This window comes from Spea bombifrons, chromosome 3 (assembly GCF_027358695.1).
Source record: "Spea bombifrons isolate aSpeBom1 chromosome 3, aSpeBom1.2.pri, whole genome shotgun sequence".
Classification (NCBI taxonomy): Eukaryota; Metazoa; Chordata; class Amphibia; order Anura; family Pelobatidae; genus Spea; species Spea bombifrons.
Window position 1 is genome coordinate 21,388,823 of NC_071089.1, and position 22,009 is coordinate 21,410,831.

The 22,009-nt window shown below is 40.8% G+C and overlaps 1 protein-coding gene across 7 annotated transcripts in view; it reads right to left on the bottom strand.

Annotated features, from left to right (window-relative positions):
• EHBP1 (EH domain binding protein 1) overlaps positions 1–21,431 on the bottom strand; it is a 172,187-nt gene extending 150,756 nt beyond the window's left edge. For 4 of the 7 annotated variants that reach the window (XM_053461401.1, XM_053461400.1, XM_053461399.1 and 1 more), the window contains exons 1-2: positions 21,217–21,430; positions 20,128–20,501 (exon numbers count right to left, since the gene is read on the bottom strand). In XM_053461401.1, coding sequence (XP_053317376.1) covers positions 20,128–20,231 — 104 coding nt within the window. In that variant the 5' untranslated portion in view covers positions 20,232–20,501; positions 21,217–21,430. Of the gene's footprint in view, positions 1–20,127; positions 20,502–21,216 lie in introns of all 7 variants that reach the window. The other 3 variants (XM_053461397.1, XM_053461395.1, XM_053461402.1) reach the window with 2 other exon arrangements.
• Positions 21,432–22,009: the final 578 nt, after the last annotated feature.

Genomic DNA, 22,009 nt, shown 5'->3' on the forward strand with positions numbered 1-22,009 from the left:
CGCGTAGCAGAAGCCGGGAAACGCTCGCGGAGGTAAGTAAAAGGAGCCGAGTGCTCCAACAACGAATCGATCACTCGATTAATCGATAACGGAAATCGTCGACAACGATTTCCGTTATCGATTATTATCGATTCGTTGTTTCAGCCCTAGATTTAAGCGGCTTTAAAAATACACCCTTTATATATGTTTTTCCTGACGCACAAAATTATCTTTAGCGACATGGTCATAGAAAATAAGCCACATGATTTCACCACCTGCCAGCCCAAACCTAGTTTGTTATAGCAAGTTTAGCAGTTAGGATGAAAGAAACGACGTTTGTCTTCTACAAAAGGTATGAGTGTGCATATGAAAAAAGAGACATAACAGACCCTTAACTAGAACGCACGGTAAGCTATTACTGTATTAACTTTAATTTTTGATAATTATAAAGGGCATGAAGTATGTTGGTAATGCTCGGTGCCCAATGCTTTCTAAAAGTGGAGCTCAAAGAGAAAAAGTTGAGGAACTTCTGGTCTAGACAGCGGCATCAGCGTATATCTGCATTAGGATGACGGGATGGCAGAATTCTTTTTGTTTTATATACAGTACTGTGCAAATCTTTTAGCCAGGTGTAAAGTAAGAATTGTTTAAAAAATAGACATGTTAGTAGTTTATTTTTTATCATTTAACAAAATGAACGGAAGAAAAATCAAATCAAATATGCGATGTGACTCAGTGGTGTATTTCGGTTTGGTGCTACCCTAGGTAAGACTAAACTCGGGCACTCCCCTAGTCTAAAACTGGCCCACCCCTAACCATAACTGCCCCTAAACTAACCCTAAAAGATCCCATTGACCATAACTGCCCCTGAATTAACCCTAAAGACCCCATCAACCATAACTGCCCCTAAATTACCCCAAACATACAGCCGAAGAGAAGCAACTGAGAAGAATTGGTGCTGTTTTGAAGATAAAATATTGATTTGATTTTGATTTTTCTTCTGTTCACTCACTTTGCGTTTTGTTAAATAATAAAATAGACAGGTTAATAGTTTTTGCACAATGCTGTATGTTTTCAATTATAACCATCATTGGAGGAAAAAAAAAAAAAGAGTACTTTTTTTAGTAATACCGGTAATTTACCTTGACACTGCTACAAAATACATTTACAGAGAAAATGTGTGTTGTGCCGAGTCGGCCCTCACTTATTATCTTTCAGAATACCCTTGAAGTGAGGCATCTTCAGAAGCAAACAAGATAACTTAAGGTCAATGACAACAGACATTCACTGCAGCCAATAAAGATAAAGTCCTGCAGATTTCTCAACTCTTACATCAAAATATTCTCTAGCTTAGCCATGGACAGAGCAATGCTTTATTTAACCAAACCATTACTTTCAGCTCTAGGATGCAACACTTTATTCTGGCTTAGCCTATTTTTACTGCATCTGGATGTCACATCATTTGGAGTCACAATGTAATAAATGCCATGTAACTTCAACTTGGTTGCTTAATGAATTTCAATCTATGCTAAGCAGAACATTAAAAAATACCGAAACCTTAATCTTTTTTTTCCCTAGGAATGAGTTTTCTAAAGCTATATTTTGGTGTTACAAAAGTGATACATTCCTTACACACACACATCATATAATATATTATATGTAGTAGGACAGTTACACATATATTACAATATAACAATTTCTTACACATATGTATATCACTCAAAAATTCAGGTGCCCAAACAGAGGGCCCTGAAGTGATGGGTGTGGCTACAGGGAGGGGAATGACCAGGGCTGGGAGGGCTGTCATTACGCATGGGGGGGCATGTGGTTGAGGCTGGACCACCCATCCTCCTTACCTAAAGAGCAAACTTGCTGTGTTCAGCCTAGACTTGTTCATTCGCACAAATTGCAAATCTATTTTGGTAAATCCTGAGTTTTGTATTAAGCCCTGAAAACGAAGCCAGACCCACCACGAGTTGGATGAAAACAAAGAAAAAAGCTCAGAATTTCCGTCCGAAATTCATGGGCCCACAAACTCACTCTTGTTCCCTCAAACTTTCTAAAAGCTGCCCTACCTTCTCTGCCAACCACTTTGGCTTCTGCATCTTCCTCTGCATCTCCTATAATCTATTCTCTCCCTTCTCCGCACCCCCCCCCCATCTTCAATCTGCCTCCTCGATCCTCCAATCGGGAGAGAGGACGTCACTAAGTGTCGCCATATTGCCCTTAGCTCACCTGAGGGCAAAATAGTGGTGCTTGCAGAGACGCCTTCTCCCTCGATTGGAGGAACGAGGAGAACGTCACCATGGCGCCATTTTGGCGGAAGTTGCTGCCGGGTTATATCCGCAGCGATGTGAACGAAGAAAGAAGATAACAGATTAAGGATCGAAGATAGAATAGAGAAGATGAGGAGGGGGAAGACGCAGAAGTGGTCAGCAGAGGAGGGATCTCTCTGAGCTTGAGAGAGAGTGTGAACGAGAGTGAGAGACAGAGAATGTGGGCATTCCTTCCTGAATCCAAAATCTCCCCTTATTTTTGGTGGAAATATAGGAGCAGGGAATGGAATTTGTTGCCCAAAAAGATCTGAACTACAACTGCAGACTTCCAGTGATTTTACAGCAACCCAGGCAGGTCAGGGGAGATTGGGGATCCCCCAACCTGCCCATGATCACCACTGACCCTAAAAGCAGTACAGGTAGGTAGCAGTGACTGAAAATATGGACACTTATATACTACACATTTTCCAACTGAGGAGATTCGCTACATTAAGATTATTTGTCACATATCAGTTGTATATCTTTCTAGCCATTAATCATTTCCAGACTGAAAGGAGTGGTATCCACAGCTTTGTGCATATTTCTGGAGTACACATACTGCTGTGTCTTGTTGTTTTAGGTGGTCGTTGTCAGCTTGAATTTTTTCATCTTTTGCCGTTTGAGAACACGGTCTTATCCAACAAAGAATATGTTACCAAAAACAGTTAAAAGGCCAGACCCCCTTGCTAGGTGGCCTTGAACTCATGCTTTTATCATTGTTGATGCTTTTGGCCACATCATAAGGCAGTACGTGACCGTCTTTGGGAACAGAAAAGAAAGGAGAGAGAAATATGAATAGCATCAGTCACAAACAGGCTTTTAGTTTGAAGGCTAAAAGTTTTTAAAGCAAGTTTACGAAACAAATGCTCTGAAAAATACCCCTCGTCTTGTAATCGAGGTCATCTTCTAATCAGACCTCAAAACAGAGGTCTGACTATGAGACTAAGATCCAAATCCCCCGCAGCGCTGCAGGGGACCTGGATCCTCCTGACTGGTAACCTCAGCTGCTGCCGGCACTTTCACCGGGCGTCTATCACCGAGCGTCGTGAAAGCAGCAGTGTACCTTTCCCGGCATAGGGTGCACTCAGTATGGGGGGTGCCTCCTTCACGCCGCGATAGCCGCCCACTGCCGGGGAAGCAGAGCCGGTTGAGGGAAATCATTGATCTCGGCGCGGCACTCCAGAAGCAAGACCCCGTGGGACCTGGGCGGCACTGTGCCGTCCCAAAGTCATCTAACAAATCCAGATTTACCATGTTAGCACACAGCATGATTCTTGACCTTTTATTTCTATTTACACTGATATCATTATAAACGGTTTAACAGATTATAGTTCAGTTTAAATCAATGGGCAATTCAGCTAATAGAAACTTACTGTTGCAAACACAGCTCTCAAATTGTGCACCGTCCCCTCCTAACCAGTGTGTGCATTAAAGTGGCATCCCTATACGAAAAAATAAACCTTTTTAAAGGGACACCTCAGCTATCATACGTATTTTAATGCATATGACAGCCTAATGGTCCCTTTAAATTGTCATGTGCTCCCCATTACAAACACATGGATGGATTCTGTAGCAAGTGGAATGCCCATGTTCCAAATAGTCTTCTCACTGGCAATGTACCAAATCAGTCAGTATTTCCACTATTTCCATGCTTCTATATTACATTGTATTGCATTTAAATAACTACTACACCATATTACGGTAAACAATGCCAATCTTTATTTTATGTGAGATTTTGTATAGATTATGTAATACTTCCTATCTTAACACAATATCGTTCACATATATCCAAAAACGTACATTTGAAAATATATTGTATTATTACTGGTATTATATTTATTTTCTCCGCTTGAATACGTCATATTGCATATTGATATATATGGTTAAATCATGTTTGCCCGACATCTTAACTCCTATTTTTCCTGCTGTACTATTTCTCTTTTTCTTTCTTACCTTTAGTTTATTTACCTCTCAGAAAGGCGAAACGCGAGGTTTTGTCTGTAATCGGAAAAACTGATTTTGAAACACTATATGTTTTGGTGTTAAAAATGTATCTTACATTGTCTACTTTTAATATTGTCACTTAAAAACCTATTCTTCTTATTAAAAACGGTCCATATTTTCACGTGTCACACCAATCCATCACACATTATACACACCCTAAAATACACACAGCATTCGCCTTATTAAAACATGAATGGGGCTTTTCATTACCCTAACCATTTGACGTTCCCTATTAGAAATACCTCTCTTATGGAACGGCTGCTTTACAGTCAGATTTATCCCCGACATTAGGCGACTTATAGTCATGAGACCACATGCACAGCAATATGTTGGAACAGAACGGCAGCCTACAGGGTCACAACTGTAAAGGAAGGAAAATTAAAAACTTTGCCGCAGGCAACAAATACCGACGACTTGCCAAATGCAGAATATCTTAAGAATTTGTGATTCAAATCAGCACCATGTGAACAGTTTCACCGCAATAAACCATATATTTCAGTATTTCTCATATATTTCTTTTCTACCCTCAATATTATTTCCGCTTATATTTCTACCCATAGTATTATTTCCGCTTATATTTCTACCCATAGTATTATTTCCGCTTATATTTCTACCCATAGTATTATTTCTCATATATTTCTACCCTCTGTATTATTTTCTGGGTGTTTTGATTTCACTACTGTTGCCACTAAAGAAAGCAGTCCAGAAACTGTCTATTCATGTCCTAGAAATACAAATGAACATCTACTGTATGACAATTGGAGCATGATTTGTTTAGTTATGGAGCAATAAACAGACTTCTGTGTCATGTAAGTCCTTTCCATCTCCTGTAACCAGGAAGCATTACTATGCAAACTGCTTGCACATGCACAATAGCACTAACTATGAAGTCATTAACTCAGCAGCCAATCACATACATGCTAGCCAAACATCAGTGTTCAGATAGCACACGTGATTGTCTCTCATTCATTTCAATGGGAGTCCAGTTCCCTTTGACTAGATCGGATGTTCTGAGCATGTGCAAGGAAGGAGCATACTGCAGTATGCTCTCTGCTCTCAGCAAGGCAAGGGGGAGGAGTTAAACGAGACAGAACTCTTCAAACCTCAATAATTAAAGAATGCCTGCACCAATTTGCATGCTGTAAAATGCAACAGACTCCATGCAAACGGACTCAAACATTTAACATGAAACCAGGACTGGAATGCTCCTTTAATTACTTTTTGTCTTCAGAGTCAAGGGTGATGGCAGCTTAATAAGACAAACTACTTCAAACTATCTTTTCATACTCCACAGAAAACTTATTGCTAACTTCTTAAAGGCCAAATTCTTTCCTTACAGAAAACCTTATCTTACACAAAAATAACATAATTAACAGACTCTCCCTCTGCCTGTAGGAGAAAGTGCTTCAGTCTGGAACGTATTGGCATGTTTTCAAAGGAGAAAACAAAATACAGGATATTCAAAATAAATTAGCATGGTCTAGTTGGAGAAAAAAACTCAACCTTGATGTGCAGAGATAAAAAAATAAAAAAATACACAAACACAGATAAATAAATAAAAAGGAGCCACGTAAGCAAGAAGCAAGAACACAAAATATTAATTCTGCCTGCATATCAGAACAGGGCTGGAGCAATACCAGGAACCAAAGAGCAATATTTTAGTGCCGTCTGTAACATTATACATTGTTTTATACACAATTTCCATTGATAGATTCTTTCAAGGTCCTAAATTATAAATGAATTGACATATCCATTATTGTGTGTTCTTCCAGCAACACAGTTTTCAAGAAAAATGTTAAATACAAATTGCCTGCACTACTAGTACTATGGGAGGAAACTGCGGGCACATAATTCCTGCCAAAAATAGTTTATATATTAAAAAAAAACAAAAACAATAAAAATCCCTAGGGATAAATTAATTAATGTGTGGCATCAGCTACATAAATAGCATGTTCATAAAGTAATGCTGGAGATACGTATATCGGCAAAGAAAATCTCATGCACGCTAAACAGCTGGAGGATGGGGAAAGGCGCATGGGGGGGATTCTACAGACCCACCGCGCACTTGCAAAAGGGACAATCACATGCATTAAAGTGCATATACAGTATATGGCAGGAACGTCCCTCTAAGTAATATAGTTTAGGACATTTGCTGCCCCATCCAGCTAAGGCTTACAGCCCAAAAATAAATTACTATGTATTGTCTGTAGACTGAACTGCTGCCATTTAACATATACTATTCCCATAGCATCGCATGCACTTGGGCTCTTATCACTTTAATGACACTTTGCTGTACTAGAACCTAACCACACGCTATACAGGCTTAAACCTTGAATACGTCATTTGAGGAAGATCACAAGAGTGAAGAGTTCGACACAGAATGTGGACGATCATATCCAGAGGCTACTTACATCAGGCACTGCCCCAAGCCAATGCCTCCGGCCACCCCCTCCACCATCCTCACTGTGAAGTGCCATCGTATGACATCATATATTGGCATCCTGTGACTTAAAGACACGCATCATAGTTTAACGCAGTCGGTGGAGGCTGTGCTGGCCTGGTTAGTCTCCCTTGTAACCGGCCCATTGAGCAGCAGCACACTGGAGGGCCGATCGCTCAAGAGGACTATTCCCCCCCTAGTTTCATGGTGGAGAAAGAGTGGACCTGCTGCCGAGGCAAGAATTTGGGATGTTTAACAATGATAAATGATGCATTCAGTTACAACAATGTTGAAATATGCAAGAGAACCACTTATTTACAAAGAACAAATAGCTGTTATTTTTATTTCACATTTGTTTTCGAATCTCTCTATACAAGGTAAGAATTACAATGTTACTGAAATGCTACCATACATACCGTATACTCACGCCAATATATCCGCGTGATGGAGGGGAAGGTTTGTTTTATTGAATTAATAACCATTAGACTTGTCATTGGACATTAATATAGTTCTAATCCGGACGGCATGAAAAAGGGAAACGCTACACTGAAAAGCCGTCTAAGTCTTCAAAGTTCTGCATAATTTGGACAAACTGAATAAAATCCCACTTTGTTTCATTGTGTAACCGGGCTTTCCTTTTGGCAGAAAGCCACAAATTTGTTTCACCGTCACCTGTTTCCTCACCCTATTTGTGACCCTAGTGAGACCAAATTGTAGCACACCCTTCCTGTATCTGTAAGGGACTCGGAGAGGCAGCTCTTTGTTTATATTACCGGAGGCCATTAGACACGGTTCGGAAGTATTGTTATTTCTTGATTTATACAGTGCATCATTATATAAACTATATAAATCGTTAATTTATATAGGCGCTGTGCGGTGGGTTATTTCCCTAACGGTTTATATTCACTGGGAGTTTTAGCTACAGAACTAAGGAGCAGTCAAGTTTTTTTTTATTATTATTATTAATATTATTCTTTTTCCTATGGCTGATCCTATTCTAAACATAATAACTAATTATAAACACCGCTTCCATACGGCGGGGCAGGTCGGCATGCCAGAAGCATAGAGGAGCGGCTGCTGGGTTCAATCATTAATCCAGCCAGCTGAGGAGTGTGCACTTGGAAAGCAAGAAGACATTTTCAGCGTTATGTATAAGATGGGATTCCTGCGCAAAGAAAACTTTCTAGGATGTTATAGTGATAAACAAAGCAACAGATCAGCGCACCAGGCAAATACTACTTAAAAACACCTATCTAATGCATAAATATTGGGGATATATATATTGCTTTGCCCGCCACTACGTCAAGTACCCCAATTTCAGTGAGTCCTATCATTTTTCCTGGCTGTATTACTTACCAAGGAGCTGAATCAGTGGGACTTCGCTGCATTTTAACCCAAACATGACTCTCAAGCATACATACAGCCCTCTCTGGACACCATTAATGAACTCTTGGCGTGATGGGACCCCCAATATCCATGCTTTTAAATAGTATTTGTTGTGTGTGCTCTGATCTCTTGCTATGTTGCATGTTCATGCTGGTCATGTGACCAGCACCTGACCCTTTTTGTATATTTTTTGTTATGGCCATAAGCCCACTTTTCGACACGACCTCTGATGAACGTGAACACGCATTCACAGAGACCAAGCAGTCCGGCTTTACTAAGTGAAACACTTTCTTGTTTTACTGCAAGACAGGATCAATGGACACACACACAGCTAACAAAGACGTGAGCGCGCCTGCCCCTTTAACACAAGGAGACGGCCAGCTCTATAAAGCACATTTTTAAAGGAATCGTGTGTGAACACGAAGCAGAGCAGCACAAGTCTACTTGTCGTCCTTAGAATCTGCGAACTGCCGGTATTTTCTGCACAAACTAAAATATTTATGTGCTTCAGGGAGATGTGTCTGGAATATTTATCTCACCAACTGGGAGGACCGCGTGTATTGAGGAAGCAGCCGTGACTCAGTCTCCGATTCCGTGTTTAGTGAGATTGACACTCACAGCAAGTGCATCAATGACAGAATGGTCTCTGTCGGTGGGGGGGGGGGGGTGACGCGGTTAATAAGAAAGCAGAGAGCGGATTGTGTTCAGATAGATAGTGAAGCTCACGCTGCACCCGAGGGACTTCTGTTCATTGCCCGGGTGTTGTTTTAAATTACATGGTCTATAATGCCAAGATCATCTAACTGCACCTTAGAAACGCTTGTTATCTCAAGTCGTTCATCTTCATACTATACAGTATTCTGACTTGTATTGTAGTAAAGTTTTAATCAAATTCATTATTCCATAAAAATACTGAAAAAATACTGCTGAAAAAAAGTGAAACAAGTTGGACACTTGTATATGATAGCAGCACAGGGGTCTCTTAATTTTTTCTTTACCTCCCCACCCCTGTAAATGCATTCAATGGGAATACTTTTCTGCAGCTCAATTGCAAGGAGGAGAATGCTTTGGAACTGCAGCTTCTCCCTCAGCAGAGCTGCTTGCCCACTGGCCTTTTCGTGACAGAACTAACTGGCCGGCACAAGAGACTTGGCATGGACATGGCACATATTTCAACGGGTATGCGTGACTCCATATGTTACGAGACCATTTAGAATATGGAACTAGAATATCTTCCACAAGAAAAAATACAGACAGAGCCATTGGCACAACAAAAATGTATCTCTAAGCAGCAACAGAAGAGGATATATATATATATATATATATATATATATATATATCGGATTTAAGGATGATGCAATGATACAGTCTGAAGGAACACTGAATTCAAATCAAAAGTCATCGCATGCATCACTATTTGTATATGCTTAATAGAAAGATATTTTAAGCCTTAAAATTTGTTTCCTTGCAATTTAACACATAGTTTAGTATACGGCAGTAGTGAATAATTGTGATTAATACATGTTTGCCTTTTCAGTCACTACTGAACACTTATTACTTTATACTATTTACATTTAAAGGGACAGTTTAATATTCCCGACAGCCTCAGTAAAAACAATGCATATTAAAGCACTCTGTGAATAAGCACTTAGAGGCAGGAAACGGCTCCCATTACGATCAGCAGCTTTCCCTTATCCTGCGACGAAGCTGAGGGGAGTATACCATGTGCTGTACGGCAACTAACTGGGGGCGGGAAAGGGGCAAATGCAGCTACACTATACGACCAAAAGTATTGGGACACCCCTCCTAATTACTGAAGCACATAGGCCGCGATCTCCATAGTCAAACATTGGCAGTAGAACGGGTCGTACAGAAGAACTCAGTGGCATTAAACGTGGCACTGCCATAGGATGCCGCAAGTCAGTTTGTGTCCTGCTAGCTCTACCCTGCTCTGCTAGTCAAAGAGGATTTTTACCATGTAAACAAATAAAAAAAAAAGAAGAGATGTAGAGTCAAACTTTTAGAACCGCAGAGGTCTTTTCTTCATCTAAAGGATGAGGAAAACGTATGTGAACTATGCTTTTACTGGCATGCAGCAGTCAAAATAGTAAAAAGATCAGCACCTGGTATGTCTGTCCAAATGCATCAACATAAATTCCGAGAAACCACAAAGTAACTAAAGAACCATTGTCAATTCTGATTATGGGATTAGGACTTTCAGGGATAACCGACAACATATTACAAAATAACTCCTTCTCAGACGGCTGAGGCTGCAGTTCATTTTTTTTTTAGGATTTTTAGTTCACTGCCGTCAAGGTCTGCGTAGGGCTCAGCGATACATCTCAGACATGCATGCGGAGGGTAGGAGCTTACTGACATAGGGCTTGACATCCACAGCAAAGCACTTTGAACAGATAAAGCTAAATGATCTACACACTGACGAAGCCGAACCACATGCACTCAAAAATCCCCACCACAATCCCAAAATACAATGTATACAACAGCTGAGTAGTAGTGTGCACCTCTACGCCACCGGTACAGAGCCATAAACTAATAATCTAAATCGGAACGATCATCAGCCCAGCCTTTAGCTGGCTTCATTCAATTATTTCATCTTCCAATAGCTCGTCCGATTTATTATTCTGCCATCTTATCCTATTACTATGGCCAAGGAACGACAGCGAGTTCTGAGGCACGTCTCAATATGTAAAATGAAAAATAAAAACTGCATTAGAGCCACATGGAATTTACCATTGTCAGCCCTGTAAAAATGTTCATAATAAAAGACAGAATTTTTCCATACCTTATTCCAGCATTTGCTAGGAAATTAAATCCCAACCACTTGCCAAGCCAGAGTACAGCATGCAGAACAGACTGATAACCTTTCATGGATCCCACCCAAGATACGTTCTGTTCTGTAAGAAAATCTAATTTACAAGATAATATTTTGGCTGGATTAAGTTAAAATATTTACAAGTTCAAAGAGTTTTGAAATTCTTTTTCTAAAAAAAAAAAAAAAAAACATTTAAAAGAATTTGTAGTTTATCAGTTTACTAAACAGCCATTGGCAACGACAGTACATACGCCGTACCGGAATAAACCAAATTCAGAAAGCAGAAAGCAAGAAAATCACACGGGATATGTTCTCTTCAGACGCTTTGCATGCTCCCAGCATCCTGAATGCTCCTAAATGATAGAGTGATTGAAGTGGAATTACCTTTTGCCAACGCAGTTGAGGTTAATACAGCGAGTGAATCTAAGTATGGATAGGATAGGCTTAAGGCTTTTCTGGAGAAGGACAAGGTAGTTTTGAAGTCTTGATGTAGACAGAGAAATGGTCAAAAGAATAGTAAACCTAAAAAGGAAACCGTAAGGTTGCGAAAACTTTATGTTCTTACAAATTTGTGTCTGAGCACTTAAGGTTTTTCACATTTTATATATATATATATAAAAAAAATTACGAGTATATTTTAAAACTGTAATCTATTATACGCAGAATATGCATCATACTAAGAGACAGGGGCGGGCAATTCCCCCCCAGAATCTAAATTAAACAACCGCGCGACGGCCCGCTGAAGTGACCAGGTTGGCCGCGCCAGGGCTGTCTTTAATGAGGGAATAAAGGCCGCAGCACCCGCAGTGGGCCGGGCAGTCCGGGGCTGGCACACCGAGATGCCATTGCAAGTTTTAAAGCGGCCGTAAGACACACCTCCATACCGCCCCAGTGAGGCTCTTTGTCCCGCCCCTTTGAAGACATGACGTGCCACCCAAGGGGCGGAGTCACACAGAACAGTTCCTCGTGACAGGGAGAAGAACATGTTGGAGGAGAGCCGTCAGCAGGGAAGGAGGGCAGCAAAAAAGTAAGTATTAAAACAAAAAAGGGGGTGGGTGGGGGGTATAAGTACACAATAGGGTGGCTGGGGACATCACATCAATCAATACACAAGCTAGCTGGGGCACAAATACACGTGTGCGGGGGAATACATTAAAACCAAAGGGGGGGTGTCCTGGTGTGTGTGTGTTTGGTGTGTCAGTGTGGCAGAGCCTGTCCTGGTGTGTGCCTGGATGTCTGTGTGGCAGAGCCTGTCTTGGTGTGATGTTTGGGTGTCGCTGTGGCACAGCCTATCCTGGTGTGTATTTGGCCATCTGTTTCCGGGCACTTAATTTTTACTTATCCAGAGTTAAAACGCCCTCCTGAATTTGTAGTCACTTCAGAGGGCAAAACTTTCTAGGCCCAGAAATCAGTGAGAGGAAAAGTAAAGTTTCAATCTGCATATTTTATTAAAAAAGGATTAGGGATACTAAATTGTGGCTTCAGACACCACATGTATGATTACTTTTTTAGTAAAAATATGCATTAGAAAATCAGGAAAAGATGGCCATGGATGGTGGGCTGATTCGGTAGCGCAACAGTCCACTTGACTAGACTTGCCCCAGGCCTTAAACTCCCAGCTCTCCCCTGCTAAGAGAAATAATGACCCCTTAGATAATAATATAACATTTATCCATAGCTACAATATTTATTATAACCTCTGTTACGTGCACATTTGTACAGGCAGCCCAGAGATCCATTTGTTTTATATTAAAAGAATACAGAAGACCTTCCCAAGAGAAATGCTGGACAGCGTGTTCCATGAGCCGAGCTAGGACCACTTTCAGCATGAGGAGGAGCTCAGTTCTGGCTCACACGCCACCACCACCACTCAAGCCAACGTCTACTCATCCAGCTACAAAGTGTCTCAAACATTTCTAACCAGCACCTCCCTTATTGTAACCTCAGCCCTCTCTTCACTGGATATTGAATGTAAAACAAAAGGAATAAAATAAATAAGGTCTGCCTTTTTTTTTTTTTTTTTTTGAGAAGGGCCCCAGAATAACCAGATTAAACAGATACTGAGCTAATAAACAATTCAAAATGTAATTGCTGTCCTGCCATGAGATTAAAGAGTACATGTGATACAGCACAATAAACAAGTACAAATCAGTATGTCTATCACATGCTCCTATGATTGAGGATTGTAAGGATTATATTACATACAGAATGCTCAGATGATCCTTGCACTCTGCTGTGTTTTTGTTGCTTGCCTGAATTTAATCAATACACTGTTTGCTCATGAAACTCCTCCTGAGCTCAGCACAGTTACGACTGAATAGGGACCAGGGACTGGTACTACGCCGAAGTGTAGCTCAGCACTACAATTCAGCAGCTGCAAAGTCCTATCAAGAACAGTCGGATTTAACAGGCACCCATGACATGAACGGGAAGTTTGGGAACCAACATCTCAAGCCATCTCACTCTACAGGCTCCCCATAAAATTGCCTATGGCTTTACAATGGGATGACAGGGCAAGAGAGTTGTGGTTTAAACTTCTTTTCATCCATTGAATTATGCATTATTCGGGGCCTGCTAAGACTTTATAGTTGGGAGAAATTTGCCATTGTTGTCTCTTCATGATAAATAGGGAAGACATTCTCCTGCCAACTATCCCTTTAGCGAGTAAACTACACAGTTTCCATACAAGGCCTTAGGAAGTCATAGGTGCCTACATAGAGCATTTGGTGAAATGTTCCTCAAAAATACTGGAGGTGCCAGAGAAAGACGGCAGCCATAAGACAAATAAAAATATAGTAGTTCTAGAATGCAGAGATACCCCTGGACGTGTATATATACAGATTTTGGAATATGTTTATCTTTAATATCAGCTGGGCTGTAATAATTCCCAACAGAAAAAAAAATCATCAATATGGTGTCTGCGGGTTTTTCAAGAGAAGAAAGATATACAGAAAGACTTCCGGCTCTCCATGACACAGGAAGCTGAAGCATGGATAATGGTTTATCCCCTACACTACAGCATCAAGAACTTTCAATAAAGACATACACAAAATGACATGACAATTCAAGACGGGAGAAATCAAACACACATTAATCCCTCTTTAAACAATTGTACTTTTCTACCCTTAAATCATCTCTCCCATCTGTGACTAATAGGGCTATCTACACCCTACAATAAAGAAAAATTACAAACTCTTCAAAGTAAATTGTAACCATAACTGATGGGAAAACCTGCCTTGAAAGGAAAGTATGACACATAGACATTAAAACACATAGAATTAATTATACAAAGCCATGCAGCATCAACAGTTATAATGCCTGTACTAAATATCATAAATGGCAATAAGGATGACTCAGACCAGGACACACAGGTTTACGGGAGATAACCTTCCATTCGCTTTAGGTACTGGGGTGGGTTTAGGGGAAGCAATGTTTGTCTCTTAATGTGCTGTTTGACTATAACCCACATGACTCTTACCCACATCTACTTATATTCATATTCTATTTGTTGGGTCTATTGTGCCAAAAGGTATCTAGGGCAGAGGGTGTAAGGTGATTGCAGACTAGATGCTAGATAGCTGTCTGATTTCTACTTCATAACAAAAAAGTAATTATAAAAAAAAAAGTAATTATAAAATGTATTTTAAACAAGTTAAACCTTGCAGATCCTAAACTAGGAAATTCATGAGGATCTCTCCAGGTTTGAAGCAGAGTCTCCAGGTGAAGCTCTACTGTCCATGGTCTCCATCATGTCCATTCTCTGCCCATTCCCTGGCAATGCCACCTCCACAGGAAAGGAGAGCTCTGGGTAGCCTACCCTGGGAAGCCTGCAGCTATTTTCATTATAATGAGTTGACTTATCCATGCATACCCATCAACAAACCAAAAAACGGTTACCGTACCTGAAAAAATAATCCACAACACAGCAATATCAGTTTAAAAAGGACATCCATGGCTTACATGTATGCTTATATCTGGAGTGAAGAACAAAATTCCACATTAACAATAAATCCAATTATCAGATCAAGGTCTCGGGGCATCTGATAATAACACTTCTAGATTTAAGAGGAGAGTCACAAGCTTCTAAAAATAATAATAATAATAATAATGAGTCATATTCTTTCAAGAGGAGTCAAAACATTTGTACTTTTATTTTTCAAAGTTAAACATGGATCGCTTTTCAGCTTCTCTAGCTCTATGTCTCACCTTTACACTGAAGACCACCTTTCAGCACACCAATTGTGTCAATTAGATGAATTAAATTAATATATCAAGCAGAGAGATTTCATATTAAAACAAGAATTAAACGTATACCTATGTATGATATGTACTGTGTCAGGGCTGGGCCAGTCCCAGTCAGGTAGCCATGGCTGCTGTAATAAACTGGTGGCACATACCTATTTCTACTGCATTATAATCATGTATATGGCTAGATGGCTTCTCAATAAAAATTAGCTGGCTCGGACTTCACCTATCCCCACGCGTAATAACATTTTTACAAGAAGTCTGTTTTAATAAGAACAAGCTCCACCACAACTGGGAGATGCATACTAGTAATAAAAGAAAACGATGAAGGCACACGTCTGCCACAAGAATATCCATTAGTAGGACCTGCTCTGCATCCGGAGGTGGAAAACGCCTGTTTTGCCCGTTTTGGATGTTCTGTAGGAGCACTCCTTTCCGATACTATATATTTCTGTATTAAAGAATTTGGTAAACACGCCAATGTGTCCGTTATGTATTTGTGTGAAAACTAGAGCCTCCGAAAAAAGAAAAAAAATAATCATGATTGAAGCTTATTGAAGGAAACTGAAACAAAGACATGCAAATAACCTGTAGACGTGCACCTGTGCTTTATATGCTGTTTCACTTAAATCTGTATCACAGGGCAGGCTGTCAAATAGTTCCCGAGTTAGTGTTTGTATTGTTGTCACCCAAAGCTAACAATAGAAAAACTACAAATATTGTCCTGGACCCAAAAGGAAAAATCTGTTTCAATCCCCAAAAATTTAGTGACTAGACTCCAGATCGTCCTAATTCAGGACAGTGTCAAAAAACAGGACCCCTTGGGAGCTCAACTCATGAGCACCCTATGCATTTATACCTCAACTCTTGGAACATATAAATAAAACAAGAAGACTTTAAAACTATCTTTTGACCTAAATATTTTGCATAACACTGGGCCACTTCAGTGAAGTTAACATAAAAGCTCTGGGGCAGGTGAATTATGAGCTTAACTGTTTTCAATGAGTAACATAATTCCAGTTACCTAGGAAAAATATATTATATATATATATATATATACTGGACGCTTTTGGGTATCCATCAGTAAACCACATTCTCTAGCGCACAGACCATAAATTATAAGGTATTGTCCGCTGCGAGAACACAGTCACACAATCTGTCTTCTCTGGCAGGAGGCAAATGTTAATCATATTTTATGTGTTTAGGAGTCTATGACGCCGCTGATGACCACTTCCATAAAAACTGTGACTCAGAGTGAGTGGAAATGAGACACAAATTAACACTACTGTGAAAAATATACAATAATACAGCTCATCGGGTCAATGAAAACCCGAGACTTTTTAAGGATATAAATTGAAACGTTTATTAAACCTTAACAGGGAACACAGCTTTTAGCACAACTAAAGACATACATTGACTGCCTACATACTGCAGTGCTTAGATTGTCAATAATTGCAATCATTTTGGGGATATTCACTATGAAAATTCACTTAAGGGAAGGTGAGATCTGTAGCTGCATGTGTCAGAGCCAGAATTAATTAACTAATCAATTTCCAGTCGAAGTCCGCTCCCTCCTCATTACCACACATACAAAGGATGCCTAAAACCACCAGAAACTACACAGGGGAGAGATAATGGGGTTTTAAAAATCAAGCAGATTCCTACAACATAAAATTCAGATAATACATTAATTCAATATAAATATTATTTTAATCTGTAAACACCACTGCATAGGTGCAAAGCTCTGATAATAAAGATGTCTGGGGATCGTGGAGTTGCTCTACTGGAAACCAATGCTAACATTTCTATGTCTGCGCTCAACTAATCCACACACACAACAGAAAAAGATAGAAAAATGTTCAAATTACTCATATCTAAGCTTACAACTTTACAGATAACTGTTGAAAAGCAGGGTAGATTAAAATCGATGGGGGGGGTTTTTAAAGATTATTTTTTTTCTATTTAAATCAAGTTTACTTTAATGAAATGCTTTTGGGTGAACAATTCATCTATTTAAGCTACATAATAGCATAATCTGCATGTAGATTAGTTATGTCGTTTTTGTTTAACCACTTCAGTTAATAAACATTGGCCTTTTAACAAATACGAGGATATGTATGCTATATAATGTTTTTGTTTTAATTTAAATAAAAGAATTTAAGTACGAGTGATTCATCTATTAAACTAAAGTCAGTTCTGATGTAGCTGTTTCACTAATCTGGCATGTTATTACTGTAAATATAAAATCCTCATCTGGTTGCAAATATTAAACATGATAAACTTTAGATTCACAGTTCACAGAAGGGTTACTAGGAAATTACATGGATGAAATCCCATCATCAGGTTAGACAATGATTCACTAATGCAGGTTTGACACATACTCTATACTCACTATTCCCAGAGTTCTGCTGGAGAGAAACAGGAATAACTCACAAGGACATCACCACTTGCTCTACTTCAGCAAGTTACCATAAAGTTGAAGAGTCGCACATCTAACAGAGAGGACAATGCTTCTATGTAACATGCCACAGGCCGAGTTTCCTCCAAGAAAAGAATGGATCTGTCCCCGTCTCCTCAAGGCTATTCTTGGATTAACTTTTTCCCTTAGAACATATAGCCTGAATACATTATGTTAGTAGAGGCCTAGCACACAAACACAGAGGAAAAGGACTAGTAGCTGGAAAGCACAAGTGGCTAAGGTTTCCATTGATGATAAATTCTAAATAGACTTGTCTCGATCAGTAGACATGACAATTAGTCTCCCTAAATAATATGTTTGTGAGATGGTTACAGTCTGATTGGAAAATACATTTCTGAAGCAGCCCTTGATAAAGCATGGCCTTCAGCACAATCTACCAGAAAGCATCCTTATCCACTAGAATGGTACATGAGCATAAAAAGCATCGGACACAGATTCATCACTCAACAAAAACGAACGAGTTATCATAACAAATAGGCATCAGAATCAGACAACAAGCTAGAAAAGAACCCAAGGTCAATCTCCTCGTAATCTACTTCCCATCCCGATAATAATTGTGGGCAAGCGTGAGAAAACAGTCTAATGCTGTAACTTTTCAAAAACAAAACAAAAAACATAATAAATTATTTAATACAAACAGCTCTTTTAAACTTGCACAAAGCAGTCATCCTTTTTATTTTTATTTTCTATCGTACTCGCTTTATGCTGTTACAGAACAAGAAACATGAGAAAACGACGTCTTCAGCATGTGCATAAATTAACCCAATGCATGGGCAACAAGGAAAGTATCGCATGCAGCGCTCCAAACAGTGGGAGAGACGCGCATATAACTGAAAGCATGGAACGAGTCTCTTTAGGACAAGATGCTCCATTAAGCTAAAGTTGAGTGGAATAAGGTCATTGTCACATAATCCGGGAAGGTCAAAGCTCTGGTGCACATGAGCCTGAGCAGCTCCCTCTTACGACGTGCCTTAATGTTCATAGACGTGCTTTACATGTTTGACAGCTAGCTGATCAGCAGCATATTGGGCAACACAACCTCATTTCAGCAGAATATTTCCATTAGCATTCATATTTGTTTACATACGCAGTCACAAATCAATACATTGTATATACATAGTCCAGTAACATAACACACGGCACCAGCCTTTACTCCACTGCATTTTACAATAATGCCAAATTTACGGAATGCTCCAACCTTCAAAAACCCATCGACAAGCCAGCACACAGCCCGGCCGCTCAGCAACGCCTGCACTACTGCAGCGCTAATGTTTTGGGGTTGTTTTATTTTTTACATTTTTGTATATCTTTTTTGGCACTAAACTGAGATCAATGTTTTGGGATGACGGCCAAAAGCAAATTGCAGCGTTGCCTATAATGCAGTTATTAAGGCAACTAAGGTGAACAAATTATAGACGCACATTACGCTTAATGGATCTTAGTGAATGAGCGGTCAGCATCTCCTATTCACTAAGAGCAGCAAATACCCTGCTTTATGGCAACTAGAAAGCGCACCATCAACCCATTCACTGCCAAAGGAAACACAAGCCGAGGATTATATCAGACATGAATGACTACAGGGAGGATGGCTGAGAGTGAGAGGAGTAACAGACAGAGAGCAGCTTGACATGGTTCTCAGCCTCATTAAATGCCATTACACAATGTACAGAACATCAATATGCGTGGCAGGTCTGAAAAAGAAAACACCCAACAACACTGACACTTGTCCCGTTCTAAGAATCCTTCCCACTGAGACGCTTTATACAATGAAGCAGGTGTGCGAGCGCAATCACACTTATCCCGTACTGTCAAAACAGCACATTTTGCAAACAAAGACTGTTTCAGCACTAACCTTTAGCGAAATACCAACAAGATAGTATTCTGTGACAGATGTGATGGGGGTCGCTCTCAAAGAACTCATTAACGGCATTATGAGCGGCCGGACAGAGTCATGAACATACAGTTTGCTGACATGAATGTTCATACAAACACGCTTATACCAGGATGTCTCTAAACACCAGATGTTTTAGTATTTGTCTGCTACGCTATGCCCCAACATATAAAATCACACGGAATTATTATCCGCCATAACCAGGGAAATTAGAAAACTTATAACAGACAGATTGTACGTGCCGCTACCACTCTTTGATCTATCTCGCCCACAACTAAAAGGGTTAATCCTACTGAGGAATTTTATGAGATATACTGTACTGGGAAATGAGTGTCTCTTATACCGCATCATCCGTTGTGTTTACTAATACTTCCATTATCAGGCCCGGAAAGCAGTAGCCTTTTGGCTGTCACACATAAAAAAAAGCTAAATTAGCTGAAGTATCCCCATCACCCTCAGCCACACAAGACTGAAGACAGCGGGTGTTGTAGTATAACCAGAGCTATGCCGCAGCACAGCTCCGTAGAAAAGAGATCGGCAGAAGGAGGAACTGACCATTTTTTGGTGCATTCCACCATGAGTTCCTGGTACGATGCCACAAACTGGAACTTGGAGGCATGTTTTCCCACACGCTGCAGCCTTTTCCACACCGAAGCCATGATCCAGGAAGAACCCCGGGCAGATGGGATGGAAAGATGCCTTCTCCGTATACTCCAGAAGCTTACAAGAGCGTGAGCGCTGAAGGGCACAGGTTGTCAAACACGGGCTGTTGGCCAGCAGCGTTCAGCAGACAGAAAGACAGATCCCACTTGAGAAGGCAGCCGGCCAGCTCAGGAGTCTCCTGCATGGCTGAGTGAAAGGAAGTCCCTGGTGCACGGAACGTCAGCCCTCCTCCCAGGCCAAATGACGTGGAATCTCAATAGCTGTAACTGGTAGAGACAAAGGAGGCAGAAGGGGGAGAGAAGAGTTAATATTTGACATCACACAGCAATTGAATTTTCATTTCAGATCCAGTATGTAAGGGTTAATACACAAGAATCAGTGACTGCTTACACTGTAAAAACTGTTATGCTGGAAAGGCAGTGAATGCATGCTTGTTCGAGGGGTGACATATGCACTGGGGGGTTAGGAACCCCAAGAGCTCCAGGCCCCCCCTGCCTTCACTGACGCTGCATGTGATGGCATGAAGCTGCGAGGTCACCTGGCATGTTAGCTGCACCTAGCCCAGGAAACCAAGCCCCACCATAAGCTCATCACAGCCATCAGTACACACTATTCATTATCCCTCCCCAGCCAAACCTAACAGCATCACAACACCGACACAAGCTGATGAATGCAAACGGGAAACGTATTAAAACATGTCCCCACTGCGAGGATTTCCACGCAAGCAATCACCTGGTAACCAAAACGAAAATTAAAAGAACCACCAATTAATTTAAACCTTTGGCTGGCATATGTACAGAGAGCGAAACACTTAGGGGCACAAAGAGTTAACTCATAAAAGGCACAGTCCCAATAGGCGTTTGACGGGAATGCCTTTGCCAATAAAACGTCCACATAGTAAAGGGAAGGCGGGGGACAGAATTCCGAAACGACCGGTACGGTAGGAAAACACGAGCCTGCAGTGCAATATTTCCTGCTTACCTCCCCTGTCCACTGGGGCATTTAATCCTTGTCGGCGGCAGCAACACCCGCGGCGGCAGTAGCAGCAGCCCTGACCCTTAATGTGGATCACCCATACTAGCAGAGGGGGGATTAAATGCCCTGAGCCAGTGCACCCACACACACCGCGCAGGCCCCACTGGTGTTTACTGCACAGACAGGAGCAGCGGCTGCCCCCGGCCCTGAACTCCAGCACAAGCCTCAGTGAGAGAACCCTCCCTACAAGCCAGGACCCGCTTCACCAGCACCAAGCCTGCCGCTCTCCACATTGGGCACCCAGCAATCTGGATACTGAGCACGCATTGGCCCGATGAGCTGTCAGTCATCCGTATAGGCGAATGGATAACGCTGCATGAATAGGTGGAGCAAACCGGTGCTTTAAAGGGGTAGTACGACTACGAGCGAGAAATGTGTTCGTGATTAACAGCTAGTGTCTGTTCGCTTTCCTGGATGTAGCTCTCTTGCTAAAATGCATTAACTTATTTGCTTGTGTCAGACGGTTTCTAATTTAGGCGCGTAAAATACCGACATATTAAATCAGTGTGTGACAGATGGTCCACGGTAAGGGGGGGTTCTACCGGTGGCAGCGAATGCAGCAGCTTTTTCTACCAAGTTAGTCCCTTGGCCTCCGGGGAGCCGCTTCTTTTCCCCTTTAGGTAGTGAGACTATGTATATAGGGCAGTGGGACTGCATGTTGTTAAGTATGCAAGTATGTAGAGTAGCTAGTGTATTGTGTGTATGGTGTTGTGTAAGTGCATATTGGTTAGTATGTAAG